At 41.7% G+C, this 24,723-nt stretch overlaps 1 protein-coding gene across 1 annotated transcript in view; it reads right to left on the minus strand.

Moving 5' to 3' along the window:
- Positions 1-1,832: 1,832 nt before the first annotated feature.
- LOC127523965 (phenylethanolamine N-methyltransferase) overlaps positions 1,833-24,723 on the minus strand; it is a 64,460-nt gene continuing 41,569 nt past the window's right edge. Inside the window, exons 2-3 of the mRNA XM_051915216.1 lie at positions 12,116-12,323; positions 1,833-3,869 (exon numbers count right to left, since the gene is read on the minus strand). Of these exons, the coding sequence (XP_051771176.1) occupies positions 3,431-3,869; positions 12,116-12,323 (647 nt within the window). The 3' untranslated portion in view covers positions 1,833-3,430. The remainder of the gene's footprint in view (positions 3,870-12,115; positions 12,324-24,723) is intronic.

The following is a 24,723-nucleotide window of genomic DNA, read 5'->3' on the forward strand; positions in this document are numbered from 1 at the left end:
ATGAAAACTCCTACTCCTTCTATTCCATCAAAAAGCTACTGCACAGTTTTGTGGAAGACTTCTGGGGCTGAGCTGATGCCAAACGGTAACCTTAGGAAACAATGCCTTCCAAATGGCGTGTTAAAGGTGCATAGCTTTGCGCTTTCCTCATCTAGCACAATTTGATAAAACCCAGACAAGGCATCCAATTTAGAGAAGTAACATGCTCCACTCATTGCACTAGTTATATCTGATCCTGTTGGAAGTTTATAGTGCTCACGTTGAATCGCTTTGTTCAAGTCCTTCACCCATTCCGTGGGTTCTTCTCTTTCTTTTATCAGAGTGTCCAGTTTCTCTCGCAGTCTTTCCTTTAATGCAACTGGCACCTTTCTTGCCGGGTGAATGACGGGTTCTGCATCTTCTTTTAGTTTTATCTTATATTCTCCTGGTAAGCGTCCTATTCCTTTGAACACCTCTTTGTATTCTTTTACCCAGTCACAGTGCATAACTCCTTTTGAAGTTGCATCTTTAGTCTTCTCATGCGTTGTCACTTCTTTATTTATGACATGGACTCTCTTTATTAACCCAAGCTGCATGCACGTTTTCAGTCCAAGTATAGCTTGTTTATTTCCTTCAACAAGCACAAAAAAACATCCTCCTTTTTTCCGTTACAGGACAGACTGGCTCTGCAAACTCCCTTTGTGAGTATGGTCTTGTTGTCATACGTTTTCAGATTTACATTTCTGTGACTTATCTTGGTCTTTTTTCTCAGTTTTTGAAAGTCTTTCATGGGCAGGATGTTTACCTGGGCCCCTGTGCCTAGTTTCAGTGAAACGTCATTACCATTTACATCCATGTGTGCTATCCATTCATCAGCTGAAGCAGTTTGTCCATCTTCAATAGAGTCCACGAAGATTGGTGCTTCTTCATCCTCACTGTCACTCCTCTTTTCTAGAAGCTGCACTTTTTTCTTACAGCATTTAGCGAAATTAGTCTTTCCTCCACAATTCCTGCAGTCTTTCCCAAAATCTGGGCACTTTTTTTGGTGCATGTTTATTGCCACACTTTCCGCAGCCCTTGCTCTCTTGAATTGGCTTTTGTTTTTTCTTCTTTGACATTGCTCTTTCATTAGCACGTCGAACTGCATCCACTTCGGCTGTCTCCTTCTCATCACTGAAAGTCTTTAGCTGAGCCCTTGCACATTCTGATGCTTGGCAAATTTTTATTGTCTTTTCTAATGTGAGGTCAGTCTCTTACAACAATTGCATCCTCACTCTTTTATCTTGTACTCCAATTACTATTTGATCTCGAATCATGGAGTCGCACAGTGTTCCGAAATTGCACGACTGGCTTTTCAATCTTAAATCTGTAACATACTGTTCAATGGATTCTGACTCTCTCTGCAGTCTATTTCTGAAAACATACTTTTCGTAGGTCTCATTTTTCCTCTGTGTGCAGTATTGCTCGAATTTTTTAATCACGGCCTCATACTTATCTTTTTCTTCTTCCGTGAAGACAAACGTATTATACACGTCCAGTGCGCTGCGTCCTGCCACTGTTAGCAGCAATGCATTTTTCCTCCGTTCATTGCCATCCAGCCCAATGGCGAGCGCATAAAGTTCAAAACTTTGTTTGAAAGCTTTCCAGTTCTCATTGACGTTACCAGTCAACTTCAGTTCGTCTGGTGGACGGATGGAATTCATCATCTTTCATAATTTATCCTGGTACCATGTATTGACGAGGCTCACACACGGAGTACTGTTATCAGAATGTGTTTATTCTTGTTCTCCGGTCCTTAACACAGAACTGAACTTAGCTGTACCACTGCATTATACTGCCATCTAGTGGCCATCATAGCATGGAAACACATATCAATACGTCTAGGTTACAATAACATTATGTCCACAGACACATTTATACACATTTATTAGTTGTTACATCGCAAGGTACAAAGGAAGAGGATGAGCTGAACTCACAAAACGTGCATACTAACGAGAACATTATAAACTGTTACCTAAAGTAAGTAAACAACTATAGTTTAGGCATAAGTCTGCTGTGATGCTGAGAATATAGTTACCTTTATTAAATAATCCACTAATGTGCTGAGATACGTGAACTAAAATTCTCTGAGGAAAAAATCAGAATGGACTTCATTCAGACAGAGATGGCAGATCGTGCATCATGTTCATTTTCTTTATTTTGCAAAAAGCACAACATTTTGTTTTTGCTGTGAGTTAACAAAGTGAGATTGCCAACTACTGGTCTGGCATGTATAATACAGAACGTGGCATATGTCAGGTTGTTCAACAAACAAGACTTCTGTATAGGATGCACATGTTTTCTCTCTAATGCGGAAGCATCAATTAGGCTACGCTCACACAGCGAGCCTTTGTGCTGAATTCTGATATATTGCTCAGATCACATTTTTTTTTTATATAGTTGTTATATAGTTTTTTTTTATCACATTGTTGTTTTAAATGTGGCCAATATCAGATTCCAGTGTAAACAGATCATCTGTCGGGACTGACCCGCATGCACAAAAGAATGAAAAAAAGATTACACACAGCACGTTGTCATACGGAATTAAACAAGTATCTGCCTTTTTTTAAACATTTATGATACTAGCCCTCATGTTTTGCTTGTATATAGAGCTGTCACTGGAATACTTACAAGTTCTGACACATCACTGTCCTTCCGTTGACTACCTTTCACAACTGTTTTGATAACTTCGGGTATGTAAATTCGTTGAAGTGACTCCCATGAGCCCAGAATTGTGACATATGTTGTTCTAGAGTGACGTAAATATTGCATAAATGAGTGTTCAGACTATGGTTGCATTGCAAAATCTCTGACCACATATGGACGTGGCCCAAATCAGAATAATAATTAAAAAAAAAAAAAAATTCATATGGATTAGTTTTATAATCTCTTTATGAACTTGTTGAAGCGGAGGGACAGAAAGCTCTCAGATTTCATGAAAAAGAACCTCATTTGTATTCCGAAGATGAATGAAAGTCTTACGGCTTTGGAATGACATGAGTAATTAAAATAACAGTATTTTCATTTTTGGGTGAACTAACCCTTTGAGTGTTCCACAGGTTCATGTGCAATAATTGTTTATGGTTCACTGAACAAGCATGAAAAATATTGTTTAAACACTTTCCATTAAAGGTCTATAAAGGATTTTATTAAATTTTCTTTAAAATACAGAATTCTGAAAAAGGGACTTTTGCTGAGTTTAGCTGCAATGAACGTGGGGTGAATTTTAACGAGTGAAATCAAACATTAGCAATCATTCTGCATTTATGTCATTTGACCAACATTTTTTACTTTCAAATGCTGACAAATATGATTGCTTTCAATATCTTTTAATCATAGTAAAAGTGAAGCATTAAAAAGAACACATTAATTCCCTACCTTTCCAATCCATGTATACTTCAACTAAAATTCTTTAAGCTTTCTTTGCTTTTGCAAAGAACACACCAGTGACATCATCTACCCCCACCTTCATGTCTGGTGGCAGGTGGTAAATACAAAGCTGCAACAGCTCATATCCATGGGCCTTCAGACTAGCACAGACCTGAGACTCATCCAGAGGGACCACAGGGATGTACAGCCCTGGCCCACCCATGTAGAAGCTCTCTCCCAGGGCACCAATAAGTAGGAGGTATCCACCTTTTTTAAGCAGGCTGGAGATGTGGCCTAAGGCATTGGTGAAGGAAAGCAAGTCATGGCTTACACTCTCAAGGCAGAAAGATGACACCAGACAGTCAGCTCCAGAAGGGGGCAAGAACCCTGGTGATAATGGGCAGGACTGGTGTACATCAAGGGGCAGCACATTAGACACAACTGAGCGAAGACGTGTAGCTTTCTCTGCCCAAGCCGATGAACTAGAAAAAAATCAAAAGGTCCAAGACACAATTAGATATTATCTGCTTTTTTGCAGATGCTTTTTCCATTACATCCATTACTGGTAGGGGCATCATGCACTTAGTATTTTTGAAGGGGAACCAGTGAAGGGTGACAGGGGGGTGGGTTGGGTTGGGGTGGGGCGGGGTGGTATGTAGTGGCAGTGATCGCCTCGCATTTTTATATATTATTATTTACATGCTGACGCATCATGCTCACCGCATGACACACCGCAGCCACAATAGCACTGTATGACAAATGTAGGCTATTGGTTTTATTTTATTTTCCTTTTTTTATTCAAAACATTTCCAAACTTGTTAACTATATCATGAAAGATCTGATATTCCCATTCTCAAATAGGCCTACGTGTAATTAAATGTATTTCATCATTTAAACACTAGTTTACTACCACTTCTCCCGAAAGACATGAAAGTATGTGGCCAATGAACTAGGAAAAGAATTGGATAAAATGTAAAATTACATACACAGTTGGCCTCATTTATGAAATGGACGTATGACAGAAAATGGTGTGTACGGCCGTTTCCACGCAAAACTTAACATTTATCAATATGAATGTGAGTGGTGGCTATGATCAAATCTCACGTCAGGTCTCAGCTTGTGTACACAAGTTTTTGAGTTAGTGTGGGCTTGTGTGCAGCATAGTAAATCTGTTGGAGAATTGTAATGAGAGCATTTTGATAATTTAGTTTATTTTCCTGACAAACAACCGAAGCTCATTAGTTGATCATAAACCGTTAAGGTAAACCGTTAAGTTGATCATAAACCGCTAAGATAGAATGTCAAATTAAAATTAAATTAGAATAGATGGGTGTTTGTGACCCATTAAAAAATACCATACAATAGTGTTTTTTTTTTTTTCAGGGGTTTAGCTTTACATGCACAAATAGCAGCATAAACAAAAGAACATGAGGATTCACATCATCACATCACGCACCTGCAGTTATCTTTCATTAAAACCCCCCTCAAAATTCTAACCTTTCATTTAAGTAAAACAATTGAAAATGGGGCGGAAAGCTCATTATGAAATAAATGTTTTTCTCTAGTTCATGTTAGCCACAATTATTGGCACTCAATTACTGCAACGTCCTTTTCCCAAGATAACAGCTCCGAGTCTTCACCTATAATGCCTGATGAGTTTGGAAAACACCGGACAAGACATCAGAGACCATTCCTTCATACAGAATCTCTCCAGATCCTTCAGATTCGCAGCTCCATGTTGGTGCTGCTTCTTTTCAGTTCACCCCACTCATTTTCTATAGGGTTCAGGTCAGGGAACTGGGATGGTCATGACAGAAGCTTCATTTTGTGCTCAATGACACATTTTTGTGTTGATTTTGATGTTTGTTTTGGATCACTGTCCTGATGGAAGATCCAAACATGGCCCATTATAAGATTTTTAGCAGAAGCAGTCAGGTTTTGATTTTTATCTCTTAGTATTTGATAGAATCCATGATGCCATATATCTGAACAAGATGTCCAGGACCTCCAGCAAAACAAATAGGCCCACAACCTTTCACAAGTTCACATGTACATATAATTCAATAGAATAAAAGTTTTATTTTTAGTTGATTAGAAATTCTTGTTTATTGCCCTGATGGTGGAAATGGGGATTTTCAATGCATTAGCTTTTTTCTTATAGCCATTTTCTATTTTGTGAAGCTCAACAATCTTTTGCTGCACATCAGAACTATATTTTTATAACTTTGGTTTTTCTCATTGTGATGAATGATTAAGGGAATTTGGCCTTTGTGTTTACACATATTTGTACTGTTGAACAGGAAGTCATGGCTGGACAATTTCATGCTCCTAGTCACCTTGGTGTGGTAAAAAATTTAAATATGAATGGGAATGTACTTCAGAGATATTTTATTTATAAGAATTTCTAGGGGTGCCAATAATTGTGGCCAACAAGTATTAGAGAAAAACATTTATTTATTTCCCCCCACTTTCAATTGTTTTACTTCGATGAAAGGTTTTGTGAATTTTTTTGAATGAAAGATCAAAGGATAAATATTGCAGATTTATTTTCACAGCCGCCTTTGCTCATATTTACTAAGGGTGCCAATATTTGTGGAGGGCACTGTATATGCGCTCCTCCATCATTATGACTTTGCATTGCGGATCTATTTCAAACAACAACAGCCCTACAGTACTATATGCACTCCTCCATCATTATGACTGCATTATTTCAAAAATTTCAAAAAAGGGCTTTTCAACACAGTCCAAGTTAGCCGCTTCCATAGATATTGTTTATTTATCAAACTTTTCTTTTTGCTAGTTCGTCTCCACTTACTTGACTGTAACTCTGTTCCCTGAAAAAGTGGGAACAAAATGCTGTGTTTCATAATGCTAATGAGAATGTTCTTTGTTCAACTGGTTGTGAAGCATGTGTGGCAAAGAATTTGGCCTAAATAACCTCTGACGGTGATGTCATTGGCTTTTTCAGGGAACAGGGTTACAGTCAAGTAACCCGAGACATGGTCTATCAAAAGCTACCCTCGATGCTGTGTTTCATAACACTAATGGGAACGAGAGGAATCAGAGAGAAGTAGAGGTGACATTGCGCCATTTCCTGTGAGGCAAATAGGTCCACCTCTGCTTTGTAAAATATTTTCCCAAATTTGACTAATTCGGGGTGGAGTTTCCATTCCCTGTGTTTCACACAGCCTGTCTGGACAGCAAATCTGCTCCCACATTCATATGCCCTGGAATGTAAATTTCCCTGAGGGACAGGAACTTGTCCTAAGCCCAAAGCAGAACCTGTGCAAACACAGTCTGCCTTTCTGACTACTATAGTGTCCACCTGCAATAGGACATGGTAGCACCTTAACTGCTGTAATTATTTCAGGGCCAGAAATACAGCCATCAGTTCATGGCAATTGATTGCCAATCGAGATGATTGCCTCTCCAGATCCCTTGGGCTGGATGGCCATCTAAGACTGCACCCTATCCCGTGCGGGAAGCATCTGTCATTAACATCTTGTGACAATATGCACCTAGAGTGGGACCCAGGGTCTGAACCACATAAAAAGGGTACAAAGCCTGTGGCGTGTAACCCTTATCTGCCTCTGGGGATTGGCCCTCAGGTGTGATTCAATCAAAAACTTACTTTAGCTTGATAATAACTTTTTCCTAGATCTGCTGTAAAGCCAAAACAATCTCTGTCCATTAATTTTCCTATTATCACTGTGAAGCTGCTTTGAAACAATCTGTATTGTATTGTAAAAAGCGCTATATAAATGAAGAAGATGAGAGATGAAATCCCCTGGCTCTGGGCCACAACTGAAATGGTCTCATGTACATGAGGCTCAGAGGTATTACTGTGGACACAGCCTCCATGAGACGTAAAACTTTCTGAAAGTAATGTAAAGTAATTTTCTAACGTAGCCTGATGTTTTTAAGGGTGTATAAGATGGACTCTACATGTGCAGGAGACAGCTGTGCCCGCATGGTGACCGAGTCCCATATGACCCCTAAATATGCTGTTCTCTAGGCAGGAGAGAGAACGCTTTTTATGGTGTTGCGTCTCAACCCCAGAGACTTGAGATCAGTGAAGACACTGATAGTGCCGGGGAGGGTAGGAGAAGGAGCTTCTACTCTTTGCTGAAATACTTGGTAATGCGGAGAGACAGGTCTGTTGCCCAGAGTAGTTCTGAAAATGCCTCCTCACTAATATCCCTGCTCATGTTCAAATCCTTTAGCAGGTCAGCCTGGTATACCTGAAGAACCGCCATGGTGTGCAGGGCGGCATCAGTCTGACCTGTTGCCTGGAATGCCTTCCTCACCAGTGCGGATGTTGTTCTGCATGTCTTGGTGAGAGCATTGGCTTCTTGAGCGATGATGCGCCACCAGGGATGATTGCCTGCAAGCCTGCATCGTATATACCCCTGTGCCCTTGCACCCATGATGGTCGAATAAATCGGCGTCACGAGCACAAAGACATGAGAGGAGTATGGCTTACTCCATGAATGAGATAACTCATCATGGAGATCAGCAAAAAAGCGGAGAGATCGGTGTTGGAGTCCTTCCCCTTGGCCACCCAACAGAAATCTGTCATCTAGCTTGGAGAGTCTTGGGTTCTCTTGCTCCTGTGGCCAGTCTAATTGAAGCCTGGCCACCACATGAGTTGCCACCTCAAGTAACAAAGAACATTCTTATTAGCATTAGTCTTATTATAGGGAATAAAATAACTGCCAATGAGCGGACTCCTGGGAGGCAAACAGGTCTACCTGTGGGTCCCCAAATCGGCTCCAAATCAGCTAGACAGCCTGGGGATGGAGGCCCCATTGTCTCAGAAGCGTGAGCTGTCGTGAGAGCGTGTCAGCCAGACGATTGAGATCGCCCGGAATGTTCATGACATGCAGCGATCAGAGCCGCTGGTGACTCCAGAGGAGGAGCCATATGCCCCAGGAGCCTCTGAAATTGCTTCAGTGGAACCGATGTTTTCCGTGTGAATGTGTTCACCGACTGCGCAAGTCCAACTCCACACCAAGAAAAGAGATGCTTTGCATGGGGAGAAATTGCTCTTTTCCCAGTTGACCCGAAGCCCCAACTGGCTGAGGTGCCTGAGCACCAGGTCCTTGTGTTCGCATAACTGATCTCGGGACTGGGCCAGAATGAGTCGTCGAGATAGTTGAGGATGCGAATGCCTACTTCCCTGAGTGGGGCAAGGGCAGCTTCCGCGACTTTGGTAAAGACACAGGGAGACAGGGACAGCCCGAAAGGGAGGACCTTGTACTGGTATGCTTGACCCTTGAACGCAAAGCGAAGAAACGGTCTGTGTCGAGGGAGAATCGAGACATGAAAGTACATGTACTTCAGGTGGATCGCTGAAAATCAATCCTGGAAGCGAACGCATGTGAGGATGCGTTTCGGTGTGAGCATTTTGAATGGGAGCTTGTGAAGGGCATAATTCAAGACATGCAGATCCAAGATTGGCCGTAACCCACCGCCCTTTTTGAGTACTATGAAGTATGTCTATGACTGTAAAATCCTGACTTCATTTCGGCTATTGCATTCTTCGCCAAAAGGACTGCAATCTCCGCAGGACAGGGAGGTGAACAGGATGTCGCTGAACCTGGCGGGATGCCTAGCGAACTAAATCGCATAGCCAAGTCTGATTGTTTGAATGAGCCGACGGGACGGGTTGGGGTGCACCAGCCAGGCCCCCAAGTTCCGTACAAATGGCACCAAACAGACAACAGACGTACCCATGAGGGCTGGGGGTGGGGAGGGCAGTGCGGAGCACTAAGGTCCAACCTGGAAAGCACAGTGTCCCGGAGTAGAGGCGGTGAGTGTGGTGCACTTATCTGTTTCCGTGCGGGACAGGGCAGGGAGGCGTGAGGAGTTCACTGCCCGTGGCCAATGAGGGTTTAGCTGAGAGTGAGGAAGCAGAGTGTTGCTCATTGTCAGCACGGACCCAGTATGGCCCAGAGGTATTGGAATCTACTCTTTTATTGAGAAAGTGGGTACCACTGGCGCAGCCGCCCTCAGCAATGAGCAGGCTGGGGGCCAGCCCGAGGCGGTTTGGTGGCAGTATTACGTCGGGGCAAGATGTGCTTTATGGCCTCCGTCTGCTTTTGGACTGCTGAGAACTGCTGGGCAAAGTCTGCTTGGAAGAGGTGGGCCAGAGCATGGTTCGGTTGGGCTCGAGCGCGATTCGCATGCAGTGTGAGCGCTAACCGTGCTGGAGCACGGAACAGCTACTACTTTGTGTGCGCTACTGTCATAATTATGATGGCAAACATCTTTATTACTACTTTGATAGTACACTTTTCAATTCATGTACTTAATTCGAGTGTATTTGGGTTTATAACGGGTCTGGTTCTCAACTTATTGATGAACAGGAATTGTAGTTTGCAAGTAAAGCTGCAAATCCCTCCATTAATGTCAGCTGCCTTCGTAGTTCGTAATAATCCTCTGATTCGTGCATGTGAAAATCGCGGCATAAATGATAAAACTATTATCTTAGCGAAAGTGCATTTCTTCCTGTTTTCTTTCATACAAAAAGTTGCATTGTATATGACGTAATTGTGCTCCGGCCCGGAACGTTAACTGCAGTGTGTGTGCAGGCCAGTGGGGGAGGGGGTGACAATTGCGCTCGGGCTCGGTTCAAGGCAATCATGCCTAGTGTGAGGACACCCTTAATCACTTGTATTTTATGCATCTTATGCACTTTATTTCTTTATCATTCATGGTGTTTATTTAGTAGTTGTGTTATTTATTCCTGTTTATCTTTTGTTAATAAAATTTATTTTATTACACTTGTGTCTTCCTTGTGTTATAATACAGTAAGAGTCTCTACAAGTTAACAATCTCACCAATGTTTCAGATAAATTAGCTGACCAACTCCATCCAGTTTACATCAGTTCTAAATGATTGAACAGCCCCTTGTTGGGAGTGTTCTCATACTGCCAAGATAAAAGACCCTGACTGGTGACATATAGTGCAACTATATGTGTATATACAGTGGGTACGGAAAGTATTCAGACCCCCTTAAATTTTTCACTCTTTGTTATATTGCAGCCATTTGCTAAAATCATTTAAGTTCATTTTTTTCCTCATTAATGTACACACAGCACCCCATATTGACAGAAAAACACAGAATTGTTGACATTTTTGCAGATTTATTAAAAAAGAAAAACTGAAATATCACATGGTCCTAAGTATTCAGACCCTTTGCTGTGACACTCATATATTTAACTCAGGTGCTGTCCATTTCTTCTGATCATCCTTGAGATGGTTCTACACCTTCATTTGAGTCCAGCTGTGTTTGATTATACTGATTGGACTTGATTAGGAAAGCCACACACCTGTCTATATAAGACCTTACAGCTCACAGTGCATGTCAGAGCAAATGAGAATCATGAGGTCAAAGGAACTGCCTGAAGAGCTCAGAGACAGAATTGTGGCAAGGCACAGATCTGGCCATGGTTACAAAAAAATTTCTGCTGCACTTAAGGTTCCTAAGAGCACAGTGGCCTCCATAATCCTTAAATGGAAGACGTTTGGGACGACCAGAACCCTTCCTAGAGCTGGCCGTCCGGCCAAACTGAGCTATCGGGGGGAGAAGAGCCTTGGTGAGAGAGGTAAAGAAGAACCCAAAGGTCACTGTGGCTGAGCTCCAGAGATGCAGTCGGGAGATGGGAGAAAGTTGTAGAAAGTCAACCATCACTGCAGCCCTCCACCAGTCGGGGCTTTATGGCAGAGTGGCCCGACGGAAGCCTCTCCTCAGTGCAAGACACATGAAAGCCCTCATGGAGGACTCCAAGATGGTGAGAAATAAGATTCCCTGGTCTGATGAGACCAAGATAGAACTTTTTGGCCTTAATTCTAAGCGGTATGTGTGGAGAAAACCAGGCACTGCTCATCACCTGTCCAATACAGTCCCAACAGTGAAGCATGGTGGTGGCAGCATCATGCTGTTGGGGGTGTTTTTCAGCTGCAGGGACAGGACGACTGGTTGCAATCGAGGGAAAGATGAATGCGGCCAAGTACATGGATATCCTTTCGAAAACCTTCTCCAGAGTGCTCAGGACCTCAGACTGGGCCGAAGGTTTACCTTCCAACAAGAAAATGACCCTAAGCACACAGCTAAAATAACGAAGGAGTGGCTTCACAACAACTCTGTGACTGTTCTTGAATGGCCCAGCCAGAGCCCTGACTTAAACCCAATTGAGCATCTCTGGAGAGACCTAAAAATGGCTGTCCACCAACGTTTACCATCCAACCTGACAGAACTGGAGAAGATCTGCAAGGAGGAATGGCAGAGGATCCCCAAATCCAGGTGTGAAAAACTTGTTGCATCTTTCCCAAAAAGACTCATGGCTGTATTAGTTCAAAAGGGTGCTTCTACTAAATACTGAGCAAAGGGTCTGAATACTTAGGACCATGTGATATTTCAGTTTTTCTTTTTTAATAAATCTGCAAAAATGTCAACAATTCTGTGTTTTTCTGTCAATATGGGGTGCTGTGTGTACATTAATGAGGAAAAAAAATGAACTTAAATGATTTTAGCAAATGGCTGCAATATAACAAAGAGTGAAAAATTTAAGGGGGTCTGAATACTTTCCGTACCCACTGTGTGTATATATATATATATATATATGTCTACAAATAGTTCTGCATATGCATTATTTTACAGTAAATAAGCATTCTTTATTTACAACTTTAAATCTCTCTTTTAGACAAGAAAAGAAAATCTCACCTGCGGCCCTCCAGTTCACACACATACTTGAAGTAAGAAGTCCAGTCTATACTACTCTTTCCCTCCTGTAACCAGTTTTGCAGCTCTCTTCGATTCACCTCCAAAAAGTCAGACAGGATGACACGATCAAATCTCTCACAGCCACTCATGACCTGGTAAAGAGTGGGGCCAGATCCCACATCAACTAAAATGTCCCCTCTTATATCATCTGTAAAAGAGAGTGGATATTCAAGGTTAGTTGCAGTGTTCAACTATCCTTTTCTGTTTATTCTTGCATTTTTCTGCAATAATAATAGGCAGAGCATTAAGTGGCTGACTGGTTCAACCTAAGTGAAATTAGGTATGGTCAAGTGTGGTCAAAAACTTGCATTGATGAAGTTGCCATGGTAAAACAGAGCTCCAATGTATAAAATGTGGAGTTTGTCATTGTCATCACCCAAACAGTAACCTTTTTGGTACCTAAAAAGCTGTGACAGTTCCGTCAACTGTCTCGAGCGTCTTTCATGCCCTAGAACCAATGGGCAGTCCTTATTATCCTGTCTTGGACAATTTCAGATACAACCCACAGCAGGCATCGAATTTGAAATGAGCTCATTTAGTGGATAAAAGTGTAAAATTTCTCGGTTTAAACATTTGTTATGTTATCTATGCTCTATTGTGGACAAAATATTGGCTCATGTGATTTGAAAGTCTTTTAGTTTTCATTTTATTCAAATTTAAAAAACGTCCCAACTTTTCTGGAATTCGGGTTGTACATAAATGCTGCTTTATCCATATAAAATTTTCTGTTATCACATATGTTAATTAATGTTTTAGATTTTCAGCCAAAATCTCTGTTCATCCAAGTTAATTTCTCTGAAGATCATTTCTGTGAGGACACACCGATAGAGAAACATGTCTATTGGTTGCAACCTGTAGGTCAGGGATAGGCAACATCAGTCTTGGAGTGCCACTATCCTGCAGAGTTTAGCTCCAACCCTGAAAGAAAGAAAAAAACTCACCTGCCTGTAGCCTTAGTAATCCTGAAGACATTGATTAGTTTGTTCAGGTGTGTTTTACTAGGATTGGAGCTAAACTCTGCAGAACAGTGGCACTCCAGGACCGACATTGCCTATCTCTGCTATATACACACACTATATTGCCAAAAGTATTGGGACACCCCTCCAAATCATTGAATTCAGGTGTTCCAATCACTTCTGTGGCCACAGGTGTATAAAATCAAGCACCTAGGCATGCAGACTGCTTCTACAAACATTTGTGAAAGAATGGGTCGCTCTCAGGAGCTCAGTGAATTCAAGCGTGGTACCGTGATAGGTTGCCACCTGTGCAATAAGTCCATTTGTGAAATTTTCTCAGTACTAAATATTCCATGGTCAACTGTTAGTGGCATCATAACAAAGTGGAAGCAACTAGGAACAACGGCAACTCAGCCACGAAGTGGTAGGCCACGTAAAATCACAGAGCGGGGTCAGCGCATGCTGAGGCGCACTGCGCGTAGAAGTCGCCAACTTTCTGCAGAGTCAATAGCTACAGACCTCCAAACTTTGTGTGGCCTTCAGGTTAGCTCAAGAACAGTGCGTAGAGAGCTTCATTGAATGGGTTTCCATGGCTGAGCAACTGCATCCAAGCCTTACATCACCAAGTGCAATGCAAACCGTCAGATGCAGTGGTGTAAAGCACGCCACCACTGGACTCTAGAGCAGTGGAGACAGTGTTCTCAGGAGTGACGAATCATGCTTCTTTGTCTGGCAATCCGATGGACAAGTCTGGGTTCGGTGGTTGCCAGGAGAACGGTACTTGCCTGATTGCATTGTGCCAAGTGTAAAGTTTGGTGGAGGGGGGATTATGGTGTGGGGTTGTTTTTCAGGGGTTGGGCTTGGCCCCTTAGTCCCAGTGAAAGTAACTCTTAATGCCAAGACATTTTAGACAATTTCAATTTCATTCAACTTTGTGGGAACAGTTTGGGGATGACCCCTTCCTGCTCCAACATGACTGCGCACCAGTGCACATAGCAAGGTCCATAAAAACATGGATGAGCGAGTTTGGTGTGGAGGAACTTGACTGGCCTGCACAGAGTCCTGACCTCAACCTGATAGAACACCTTTGGGATGAATTAGAGTGGAGACTGCAAGCCAGGCCTTCTCGCCAATATCACTGCCTGACCTCACAAATGCGCTTCTAGAAGAATGGTCAAAAATTCCCATAAACACACTCCTAAACCTTGTGGAAAGCCTTCCCAGAAGAGTTGAGGCTGTTACAGCTACAAAGGGTGGGCCAGCTCCATATTAAACCCTACAGATTAAGAATGGAATGTCATTTAAGTTCATGTAAAGGGAGGCGCCCCAAAACTTTTGGCAATATAGTGTGTATATATATATATTAGGGCTGTCATAACGCATGCGATTAATTCAAAATCCTATAAAATAAAAAAGAATTTAACGCAAATAAATTACTGAAGCATGTAAAATTGCATCACACAGTTAGATGATCTTAAAAGTCCATGCTGATTACATCAGAGATGGCAGAGAGAATAGAGACTTCATTCCAGTGTCTGTTTCTCTTTAAAACATGAACTCTGTCAAATTCTTTCATTGTGTCTGAAGAGCGCGAGCCCTCCCGCATCGCGCTTTTCCTGTCTGAACGGAACGTCAAAACATCCCATCGCTGTATGGCCAGATGATATGCAAACTATATTTCTCGGCTGGATAAAGCAAACCAGCATCTAGCTAGTAAAGTTTTGATGGATATGGATTGCAATCAAAGTAAAGACGATTACAGTGACGTACAGGAGTAGCCTACATTAAGCACGTGAGTCCATTATATTGATGCGCAAACAAATCATGTATGAGCGCTCTTGACGCACTGATCGCACATTGTATTTATGCACAGATTTCAGTACATTCATGTTGTTTTCACACACATTTAGGATAATGTTTTGATTTTTCCTGTGTATGTTGCTGTGTACTTTAGTATATATGCAGGTCAAGGCGGTTGGTTTAGGTTTTTCTGGCATCTCTATGTGCTCCTGTTCAGTATCGCAACTTGACTTGTCTAAAATGTAAACAAGCTCTTTGCAGTTGCACATACTACTATATACATATACATATATTATTTTTCAAAAATTACATATTTAGTTAAAGTTAAAATGCTACAATACTTATTTAATTTATAATTAACTTATAATTACTTAATTTATACTTCTTTACTACTTTTTTAAAAAAAGAAAAATTGCATCTACACCTTAAAATATTTTATGCTTACAAAATACTTTGCCAGTGGGGTGAGAATAATAGTTATAAATAATATTACTTTTTAAATGTTTGTGTCACAGAGTCACAACCATCTCAGACCACTAACAACCCATCGTCACCAGATCAGCACGCTCTGTCCACTCGTTCACTCTCCCCGGAATACTGATTCACTGCACCTGCACATCCTCATCAGCACTCACTATAAAGAGACCTTCAACCCACACTCCCTTGTCTGGTCTTGTCTTTGGCAGAGGTGGGTAGAGTATCCAAAAACTGTACTCACGTAAAAGTACAAGTACTTACAGAAATATTTACTCAACGTAAAAGTGATATATACACATACAACAATACAATAGCATGTTATTATTTAGATAGATATTTAAATTATTATCATAATGAAATATCTTTGCAACAAACACAGAAAAGACAAGCATTATTATACAGTTACATGTGCTGGTAGCTTATTTAATGTATAAATTAAGATATATGTCCAAAAAAACAGTAAAGAAATGCTACATACTTTGTAGTGGTGTTATCGTGGCATAATAATCTGTTTGGTTGTAAAAACATAGGCTATTGGCTGTATGAATTGAAATCAAATGAAATCGATACCTGTGGAATTGTTCACAGACAGCATACGCAGTTCAACTAATAAAGATCTTCATCGATGGATTTGCTTTTAATTGACTGTAGGTCCACTGCCACTTCATCCAACGCTTCAAGTGAGAAACTGCTTCAGACGATTCAGTGCATGCAGGGAGCTGAACAAATCTTTCAAACTGATTCGCAAATCAATTTAGACAGTTTTGCCAACTTGTTTGATTAAGTCTTTGAACAGAATCAACTCAAAAGAGTGATTCATTTGTGAATGGGGCATCGTTCATGAAAAACGAGACAGCGCGCTTGGAATAAACTACGCATTTCTTAACATGCTCAGTACTGCATTAAAATAAATTACGTCACCCAGCATAGCGAAGTAAAAGTACAGCTTTTTCATTAGAAATGTACTCAAGTTAAAGTAAAAGTACCCACATTTAATCTACTCTTAAAAGTACAAATTTTCCAAAAAAATACTCAAGTAAATGTAATGAAGTATATGTATTTCGTTACTACCCACCTCTGGTCTTTGGTATACAACACCAAACCCCTCACCTGGACTTACCTGTTCACTTGCCTTCTATTGTGGATATCCATTACCTGTCTTCCGTCATCCGTCATCTGTCATCTGCCTGTCGTCTGCTTCGGTTCTGTTCCTGGACACCACTGCTGCATCTACAAAGAGACATTGCTATTACCATCCAGCTAAGCCATCATTACATCTCTGAACTGTTTATGCTCACCTGTTTGCATTCCCAGTTTCATGCCTCTGTTTTAATAAACTCTGTTTATACAACTTACCTGTCTACCTCCTTCCACTGTGTGACAGAAGACCAGACCATATGCAGAGCTCCACAGAAACTGATGGGGATCGCCCTCCAGATCCTTTCGCTGACCTCGTGCAAGCAGTTTGTCAATCTCTCCTGCCATCTGCAACCGCTGCTTCACCTGCTGCCTCTGCCAGTCCCATGGCTCGACCAGCGACATTCGCTGGTGAGGCGGAGGATTGCAATGGGTTCATTCTACAATTTTCGCTCTACTTTGAGATGCAGTCTCACCAGTTCACTACCGATTGAACCAGAGTGGCGTTTGTGATATCTCTCCTGTCTGGTCGTGCTCTTCAATGGGCACAATCCCTGTGGCAATCAAATGCTCTAGTCACTATGTCACTCTTATCATTTCTCAACCACTTTAAAGAGGTTTTTGGACAAACTACCTTAGAGTTGTCTGTTCATGACCAACTGTTCAACCTACGTCAAGGAAGTTATTCGGTGAGCGCCTATGCTCTGCAATTCCGCACATTAGCGGCTTCTAGTGGCTGGAATGAGACTGCATTACTCACCGCTTTCCACTTTCATGGGCTCAACGCTGATGTACGTCAACTAATGGTGATTTATGACGATGCTATTGGACTAGAGAACTTCATTCAAAAGACCATCAGGATATCTCAACGTCTAACAGCATGTTCTCTTCCTAAGCCCGCTCTGCATCATCCGCCCTCCACACCATCAGTTGCCCTTCCAGCACCTGAACCGTTAACCACCTGACTCATGCGGAATGTCAAAGAAGGATCCTCAACCAGCTATGCCTGTATTCTGGGGGAGAGGATCATATCATCACTGCCTGCCCGGTTCGGCCACCACAGCCAGCGGTGAGTACTATTCAACTTCCCCCTCAGATTGCTCCGTTAACTCAAACTACTCTACATATTCTAACTCAAAGAACCTGTATTTCAGGGACTCAGCTCACGTGCAGGCAGCTCACGTCACATCTCCAACAGGCAGTGCAGAGACACAAGAGGCAGGCTGACACCCGCAGAACACCGACCCCTTGCTACCAACCAGGTCAGAAGGTTTGGCTTTTGACGCAGGACATCCGTCTCTGCCTGCCCTGCCGTAAGCTGAGTTCCCATTATATAGGTCCGTTCACAGTGCAGATGCAGATCAACGAGGTCACCTACAGGCTCAATCTTCCACCACACTACCGTATTTCACCATCATTCCATGTATCACTCCTCAAACCTCACAATGAACCTTTGTTGTCTCCCCCCACAGAATCTGGTGGTGATGTGCTACCTTCTCCAGAACTCACTAAAGAGGAAACCATCTACAGGGTCCAGGCCGTCCTCAACTAGTGGCGGCGGGGCCAAAGACTTGAATACCTCCTTGACTGGGAGGACTACGGCCCTGAGGAACGCTCCTAGGTAGCTCGTGATGACATCCTTGATCCAGATCTTCTCACTCAGTTTCATTCAGAACTAGGGCTGGGCGATATAGCTGAAAACTGTATCACGATATCAGTGTTTCATATCGGTCGATATCGATAATTATTGATATTTTTTCTGACCCATTTAAAATAAGGACCAGGAGAAAAATATATTACATTTAAACATTTTTATTTTAAACTTAACCTTCCTCTGATCATAATCCCCTCAGTTATTAAGACAGAAATGTCAACAACCATGGAAAACTCAAATAATTAAAATGTTGTGCGGTGTTGCAGCTACAGATGTTGTTGGTTGAATACGACTGTGCTCCAAAGGGTGAGCACGGCTAAGGTGGTACATCAAGTTTGTGGTATTACCAGTCTTGCATAATTTGCAGACGACATTGGTCTGACTACGGTCAGACTTATAATATCCAAAAAAACTGCCATACTGGCGAGCTGACTTTTCCTCTTTTATTTACAATTTCCTCGCTCGCTGCGGCACTCATTTTCTGCTTATCAGTTGCCGGTTACTGAAGAGGAATCCAGCAGACCAGCACGAGACAACGATATGGCGCAACCAAACTGATATTGTTACATGATTGGCTGTTAGCGTGTCACTCCCTACGTTGCTAGGTTACCAGAGAGCGAGTGCCTTTGTTAATGCAACCAAACTTGCTTCGCAACCTCTGTTTTCTTCCGACGAAGAATAAAAAAAATATTGAACGTTTTATCGAACACATTTTTTATTGATATCGATCACGTGTCTATCGCGATACATATCGTTATCGTTTTATCGCCCAGCCCTATTCAGAACATCCTGATTAGCGGTCAAGGTAGGCCCCATTGTCGCACCATCTGGCCGACAGGAGGCGCCCGTGGAGGAGGGGGTACTATCACGGAGTTGCAACCATCTCAGACCACTCATCGTCACCAGATCAGCACGCTCCGCCCACTTGTTCACTCTCCCCGGAATACTGATTCACTGCTCCTGCACATCCTCATTAGCGCTCACTATAAAGAGACATTCAACCTGCACTCCCTTGTCTGGTCTCATCTTTGGCACATGACACCAAACCCCTCACCTGACTTACCTGTTCACTTACCTTCTATTGTGGATATCCATTACCTGTCTTCCGTCATCTACCTGTCGTCTGCTTCGGTTCTGTTCCTGGACACCACCACTGCATCTACAAAGAGACATTGCTATTACCATCCAGCTAAGTCATCATTACATCTCTGAACTGTTTAAGCTCACCTATTTACATTCCTGTCCAGTTCCGTGCCTCTGTTTTAATAAACTCTGTTTATACAACTTACCTGTCTGCCTCCTTCCGTTGTGTGACAATTTTGGATTTGTTTAGATATTTGTATAAAATAATGATTTTTTTCTTAACAATTTGATTTCTTCTTTTTTTTTAATACTCTATTTATTGAAAGTTTAAAAAAAATACAATAAATTCAATAATGGTACAAAGTTACAAAAGTTAAGGACAAGTTTTAAACTCTTAACATCCTATTCCCATTCCTACCCATACAGCACAACAAAAGAGAAGACTAAGTTTACGTACAGTCCTTAAGTGATCGGTACAATACAAAACATCAAAAAAAAAGTCAAATAACCCAAACTTATCCAGCTTATCAGCTGCTGTTCCATGCCAAAGGCTGAGAGTGAGAAATATAATAAATCAATTAAGATAAAGGGGGAGAAAAGAAAAGGAAAAAAGGGGGAAAAAAAGGAAAAAAAGACAAGATAGGGTGCTAAAGAGCAAACAATATTAATAAACGCAGTCATAATAATTTAAAAATAATAAAATAAATCTAAAAAAATAGAATTTTTTTACAACACCAGTAATAAAATAAGTGTAAAAAGGGGGTGAGGGGGGTATCACTCTTCAGACAAGTTTAGTTCTTCAAAATATCTTAGAAAGGGGGACCATGTTTTGTAAAACTTACATTTTGAACCTCTAATTGTAAATTTTATTTTCTCAAGTTGGATGTAATTCATCACCTTATTGATCCATTTACTGTATTTTGGGGGGGTCAGCCCTTTTCCACTGTAACAAGATTAAACGCCTAGCCAAAAGTGAAGTAAAGGCAATAACTGTTCCTATATCTTTCCTAAGTTTTATGCCTTCAGGCCTAGTGCCAAAGATAGCAATTAAGGGGTCAGGACTAATATGAATTCTATAGATGTTATTATTCATCTCAAAAATTCCTTTCCGGAATTCCTCCAACCGAGGACAAAACCAAAACATGTGAGCTGTTGTAGCGGGTGAATGTGAACACCTATTACATGCAGAGCTAATGTTAGGATAAATCTTAGCTAACTTTGAGTTAGTAAAATGAAGTCTATGAATTATCTTTAATTGGATAAGACCATGCCTGGCACAAGGAGATGAGGAGTGAACATGGCCTAGAACATCAACCCATTCGCTCTCTGTAAACTCTATGCCCAAATCACTCTGCCAGGCCATTCGAATGCCATCTAAGTTTTGTGGATCTATAGTGGATATAATAGAATATATAGATGAAATAAGCCCCTTACTGTTTGGATTTAGATCAAGTAACGTTTCAATGGGTGAGGAAGGGGGTAGCCCTGGAAAATAATTAAATACTTTTTTAATGAAGCTTCTGATTTGCAAAAATCTGAAAAAATTAGTTCTAGGCAAAGCAAAATGACTTTCAAGTTCCTGAAACGAGCAAAAAATATTATTAAAGAGTAAATCTTTCAAGAGCCTGATCCCGTTCTCTTCCCAAACACAGAATGCAGAATCCACATAGGATGGAGGAAATAAACAGTTGGAAACTATAGGACCCAGAATAGAGGCTGCTTGCAGACCAAAATGCTTCCTAAATTGTGACCAAATTTTTAGAGTATGTGCAACAACTGGATTTTGAGAGGAAATATACATGTTTCCAGTCAGAGGGAGTAAAGTACAGACTACATAATTGTTCCCCTTGCACCCACAGTGGAATATTGTGTGGGTCTAAGTCAGACACCCAGTGTATGATTTTCTGAATATTATTTGCCCAGTAATAAAATAAAAAATTGGGCAGTGCCATCCCCCCAAGAAATTTTGATCTTTGTAAAAAGGATTTTCTTATACAAGGGGTTTTGTTTTCTCATAGGAAGGAAGAAATTAAGCTGTCTAATTTAATGAAAAAGGTCTTTCTTATAAAAATAGGAATATTTGAAAATAAATACAGGAAGCGAGGTAGGACTGACATTTTAACTAGGTTAATACGACCTGCTAATGACAAGGGTAATCTGGACCATTTGGTAAAATCATCTTTGCAACGACATAAAAGCGGGGAAAAATTAGCTTTAAACAAATCAGTAAATGATCATGTGACTTGTACACCTAGGTATTTAAAACCCTCGTGAACTATTCTAAACAGGATAAGGGAAGTATCTATGCAGAGAGATGATTTTACTGGGAATAATTCACAATAATTCATGTTAAGCTTAAGTCAGGTTGATAAATCAGAGTTAGAAACAGATAACAAAACATCATCCTCATATAATGAAATCGTATGCTCAATCCCATTCCGAGTGATACTCTTAAAGCTACCAGACTGTGCTGCTGCCAAAGGTTCAATCGAAATTGCAAATAGCAAAGGGGAGAACGGACATCCCTGTCTGGTACCTCAATGCAAAGGAAAATACTCAGAGTAAATATTATTTGTGCACACAGAGGCTACTGGGGAAGTATATAATAACTTAATCCAAGAAATTAAATCTTCTGAAAAACCAAAATGCTTAAGAGTGTTAAAGAGGTATTTCCACTCTACCCTATCGAATGCCTTTTCAGCATCAAGGGAAATTATAACGTCCTGATCATCTTGTGTGTTAGTGTACATTACATTATAAAGGCGTTGCAAATTACTAAATGGATTGCGTCCACGAATAAATCCTGTTTGATCATTAGAAATTAAAGTTGGAAGAACAGGTTCTATACGCATTGCAAGGACTTTGGCTAATATTTTAAAATCAACATTTAAGAGTGAAATTGGCCTGTAAGACTCAAAAAGAGTAGGGTCCTTTTTATCTTTTGAAAGAAGAGAGATTGAAGCTTGTGTGAGGGTCGGAGGTAGGGTTCCATTAATAAAAGGTTCATTATAGACTGCTACAAGAAGAGGGCCTAATAATGTTGAAAATTTCTTATAAAATTCTACAGGAAAGCCGTCTGTGTCACAGTCTCCGTCTGTCCTGGACTCCATTTCCCATCATCCTCCCTGGCCCTTACCTGCACTCACTCAACCATCAGCTAATCACACACACCTGTTCCCCATCAGCACTCATCACTCCAGACATTTAAGCACACCACTCACCTCCCTCAGTTGTCCGGTCTCGTTTATACGAAGAGGACTGTTCCATGTTGATCTCCAAGCTTTCTAAGCCACCTTCCTGTTCCACTCCAGTGTGTTTCCTCAGTCTTCATGTTTCGTGTCTGTGTGTGAGTCTTACCTACCTCCAACTGTTGTTCACTCCCTTGATATCCATCCATCCATCCATCCAAGATCCACGTTTCTGTAAGACAAAGGACTGTATCACTATTCAGTCTCCTCTCTGCAAAGTCTTCATTACCTGTTCACTCACCTGCATCACTGTGTCACCCTGCTGTTTGTTAAATAAACATCCCTCTACGTTCACCTCTGTGTCTCCGTCTCATCTGTCAGTAACAGAAGACCGGACCTTCACAGCAACAAACAACATGGACTGGGAGAGTTGGGAATTCGCCGGACAAATCGCAGCAGCGGCTCAATCCAGTTCTTTTTTTAATCCAAAACAGTTCATTGGAGGATGAGATCATTAAGGGGTTATACAGGATTGGGGCTAAAAATGTCGACCCCCGGGAACTTCCCGATCTGGATGGGCTGGACTGGAGAGAAGTGATTGCTGTATGTTGGGACAGTTTTATTCCCTCATATGATTTCCAGCCAGCACAAGATCCTCAACCTAAGATGGCCGCCGCCACGCCTGAGCCCTCGTTCCAGATGGCCGCTGCCATGCATGAGCCCTCAGTCAAAATGGACTGCGCCACGCCTGAGCCCTCAGTCAAGATGGACGCCATCACAACTGAGCCTTCAGCCATAATGGTCCCCACGCTTGTGCCCATTGCCCTGTTAGTGGAATATGAGGGGATGTCCTGGGACCCTGAGATGGTTCCAACCCCTGAGTCTGCTCCAGTGTCTTCTCCAGCCCCTGAGTCTGCTCCAGTGTCTTCTCCAGCCCCTGAGTCTGCTCCAGTGTCTTCTCCAGCCCCTGAGTCCGCTCCAGTGTCTTCTCCTGAGTCCGCTCCAGTGTCTTCTCCTGAGTCCGCTCCAGTGTCTTCTCCTGAGTCCGCTCCAGTGTCTTCTCCTGAGTCCGCTCCAGTGTCTTCTCCTGAGTCCGCTCCAGTGTCTTCTCCTGAGTCCTCTCCAGTGTCTTCTCCTGTCCCTGAGTCCGCTCCAGTGTCTTCTCCTGTCCCCGAGTCCGCTCCAGTGTCTTCTCCTGTCCCCGAGTCCGCTCCAGTGTCTTCTCCTGTCCCCGAGTCCGCTCCAGTGTCTTCTCCTGTCCCCGAGTCCGCTCCAGTGTCTTCTCCTGTCCCCGAGTCCGCTCCAGTGTCTTCTCCTGTCCCCGAGTCCGCTCCAGTGTCTTCTCCTGTCCCCGAGTCAGCTCCTGTGTCTTCTCCTGTCCCCGAATCAGCTCCTGTGTCTTCTCCTGTCCCCGAATCAGCTCCTGTGTCTTCTCCTGTCCCCGAATCAGCTCCTGTGTCTTCTCCTGTCCCTGAATCAGTTCCTGTGTCTTCTCCTGTCCCTGAATCAGTTCCTGTGTCTTACTACCGTTACTCCGTTTTACTACTCTGCATTGCTGAAATGGCATTTGTTACTTCTACTTGCACTATGAGTTTGCCAAGATCAGAGTTAAAATTGACATTTATAGTTGGTAGATTCACTTTTGTAAAAAAAGAAATCTATAATTACAGAATCATTAGGATATTCTGAGATTTATAAAGCAGTAAAAAAAATTAACAAAGCTAGTGTTAATATCTTGTAAAGAATACAACAGTGAGCCTGACGGGGACCTAATGTGAGTAATCGTTTTCAAGTTATTTGATTGACAAGCTTAAAAAGACCAACAATTTACTGGCTTTTTCCCCAAATTCATAAAATGTATATCGAGTTTTTAACAACCTTTTCTCTACATATAAGGTAGATAGTAGGTTATATTCAGTTTGAAGTCCCAGTCTCTCTTTATATAGATCAGGTTTAGGAGATGTAGCATACTGCTCATCCAACCTGCTAATTGCAACTGAAAGATCCTTGAGCTTAATGGTTTCTTGTTTTTTAGCATAAGAACAAAAATATATAAAACGTAAATATGCTTTTAATGCTTCCTATAATGTAGATCTTGAAATATAAGGTTGATCATTTATTTCTAAGTAAAACTCTATCTCTTTATTTAGATAAGTGACAAATTCTCCATCTGCCAAGAGCAGAGGGTTCAGCCTCCAGGGTTTAAAGGATGAATGTGGGGCAGGCAAACTAAGTAAAAAAAGAAAAGGGGGC

The sequence above is a fragment of the Ctenopharyngodon idella genome, chromosome 12, assembly GCF_019924925.1.
Source record: "Ctenopharyngodon idella isolate HZGC_01 chromosome 12, HZGC01, whole genome shotgun sequence".
NCBI lineage: Eukaryota > Metazoa > Chordata > Actinopteri > Cypriniformes > Xenocyprididae > Ctenopharyngodon > Ctenopharyngodon idella.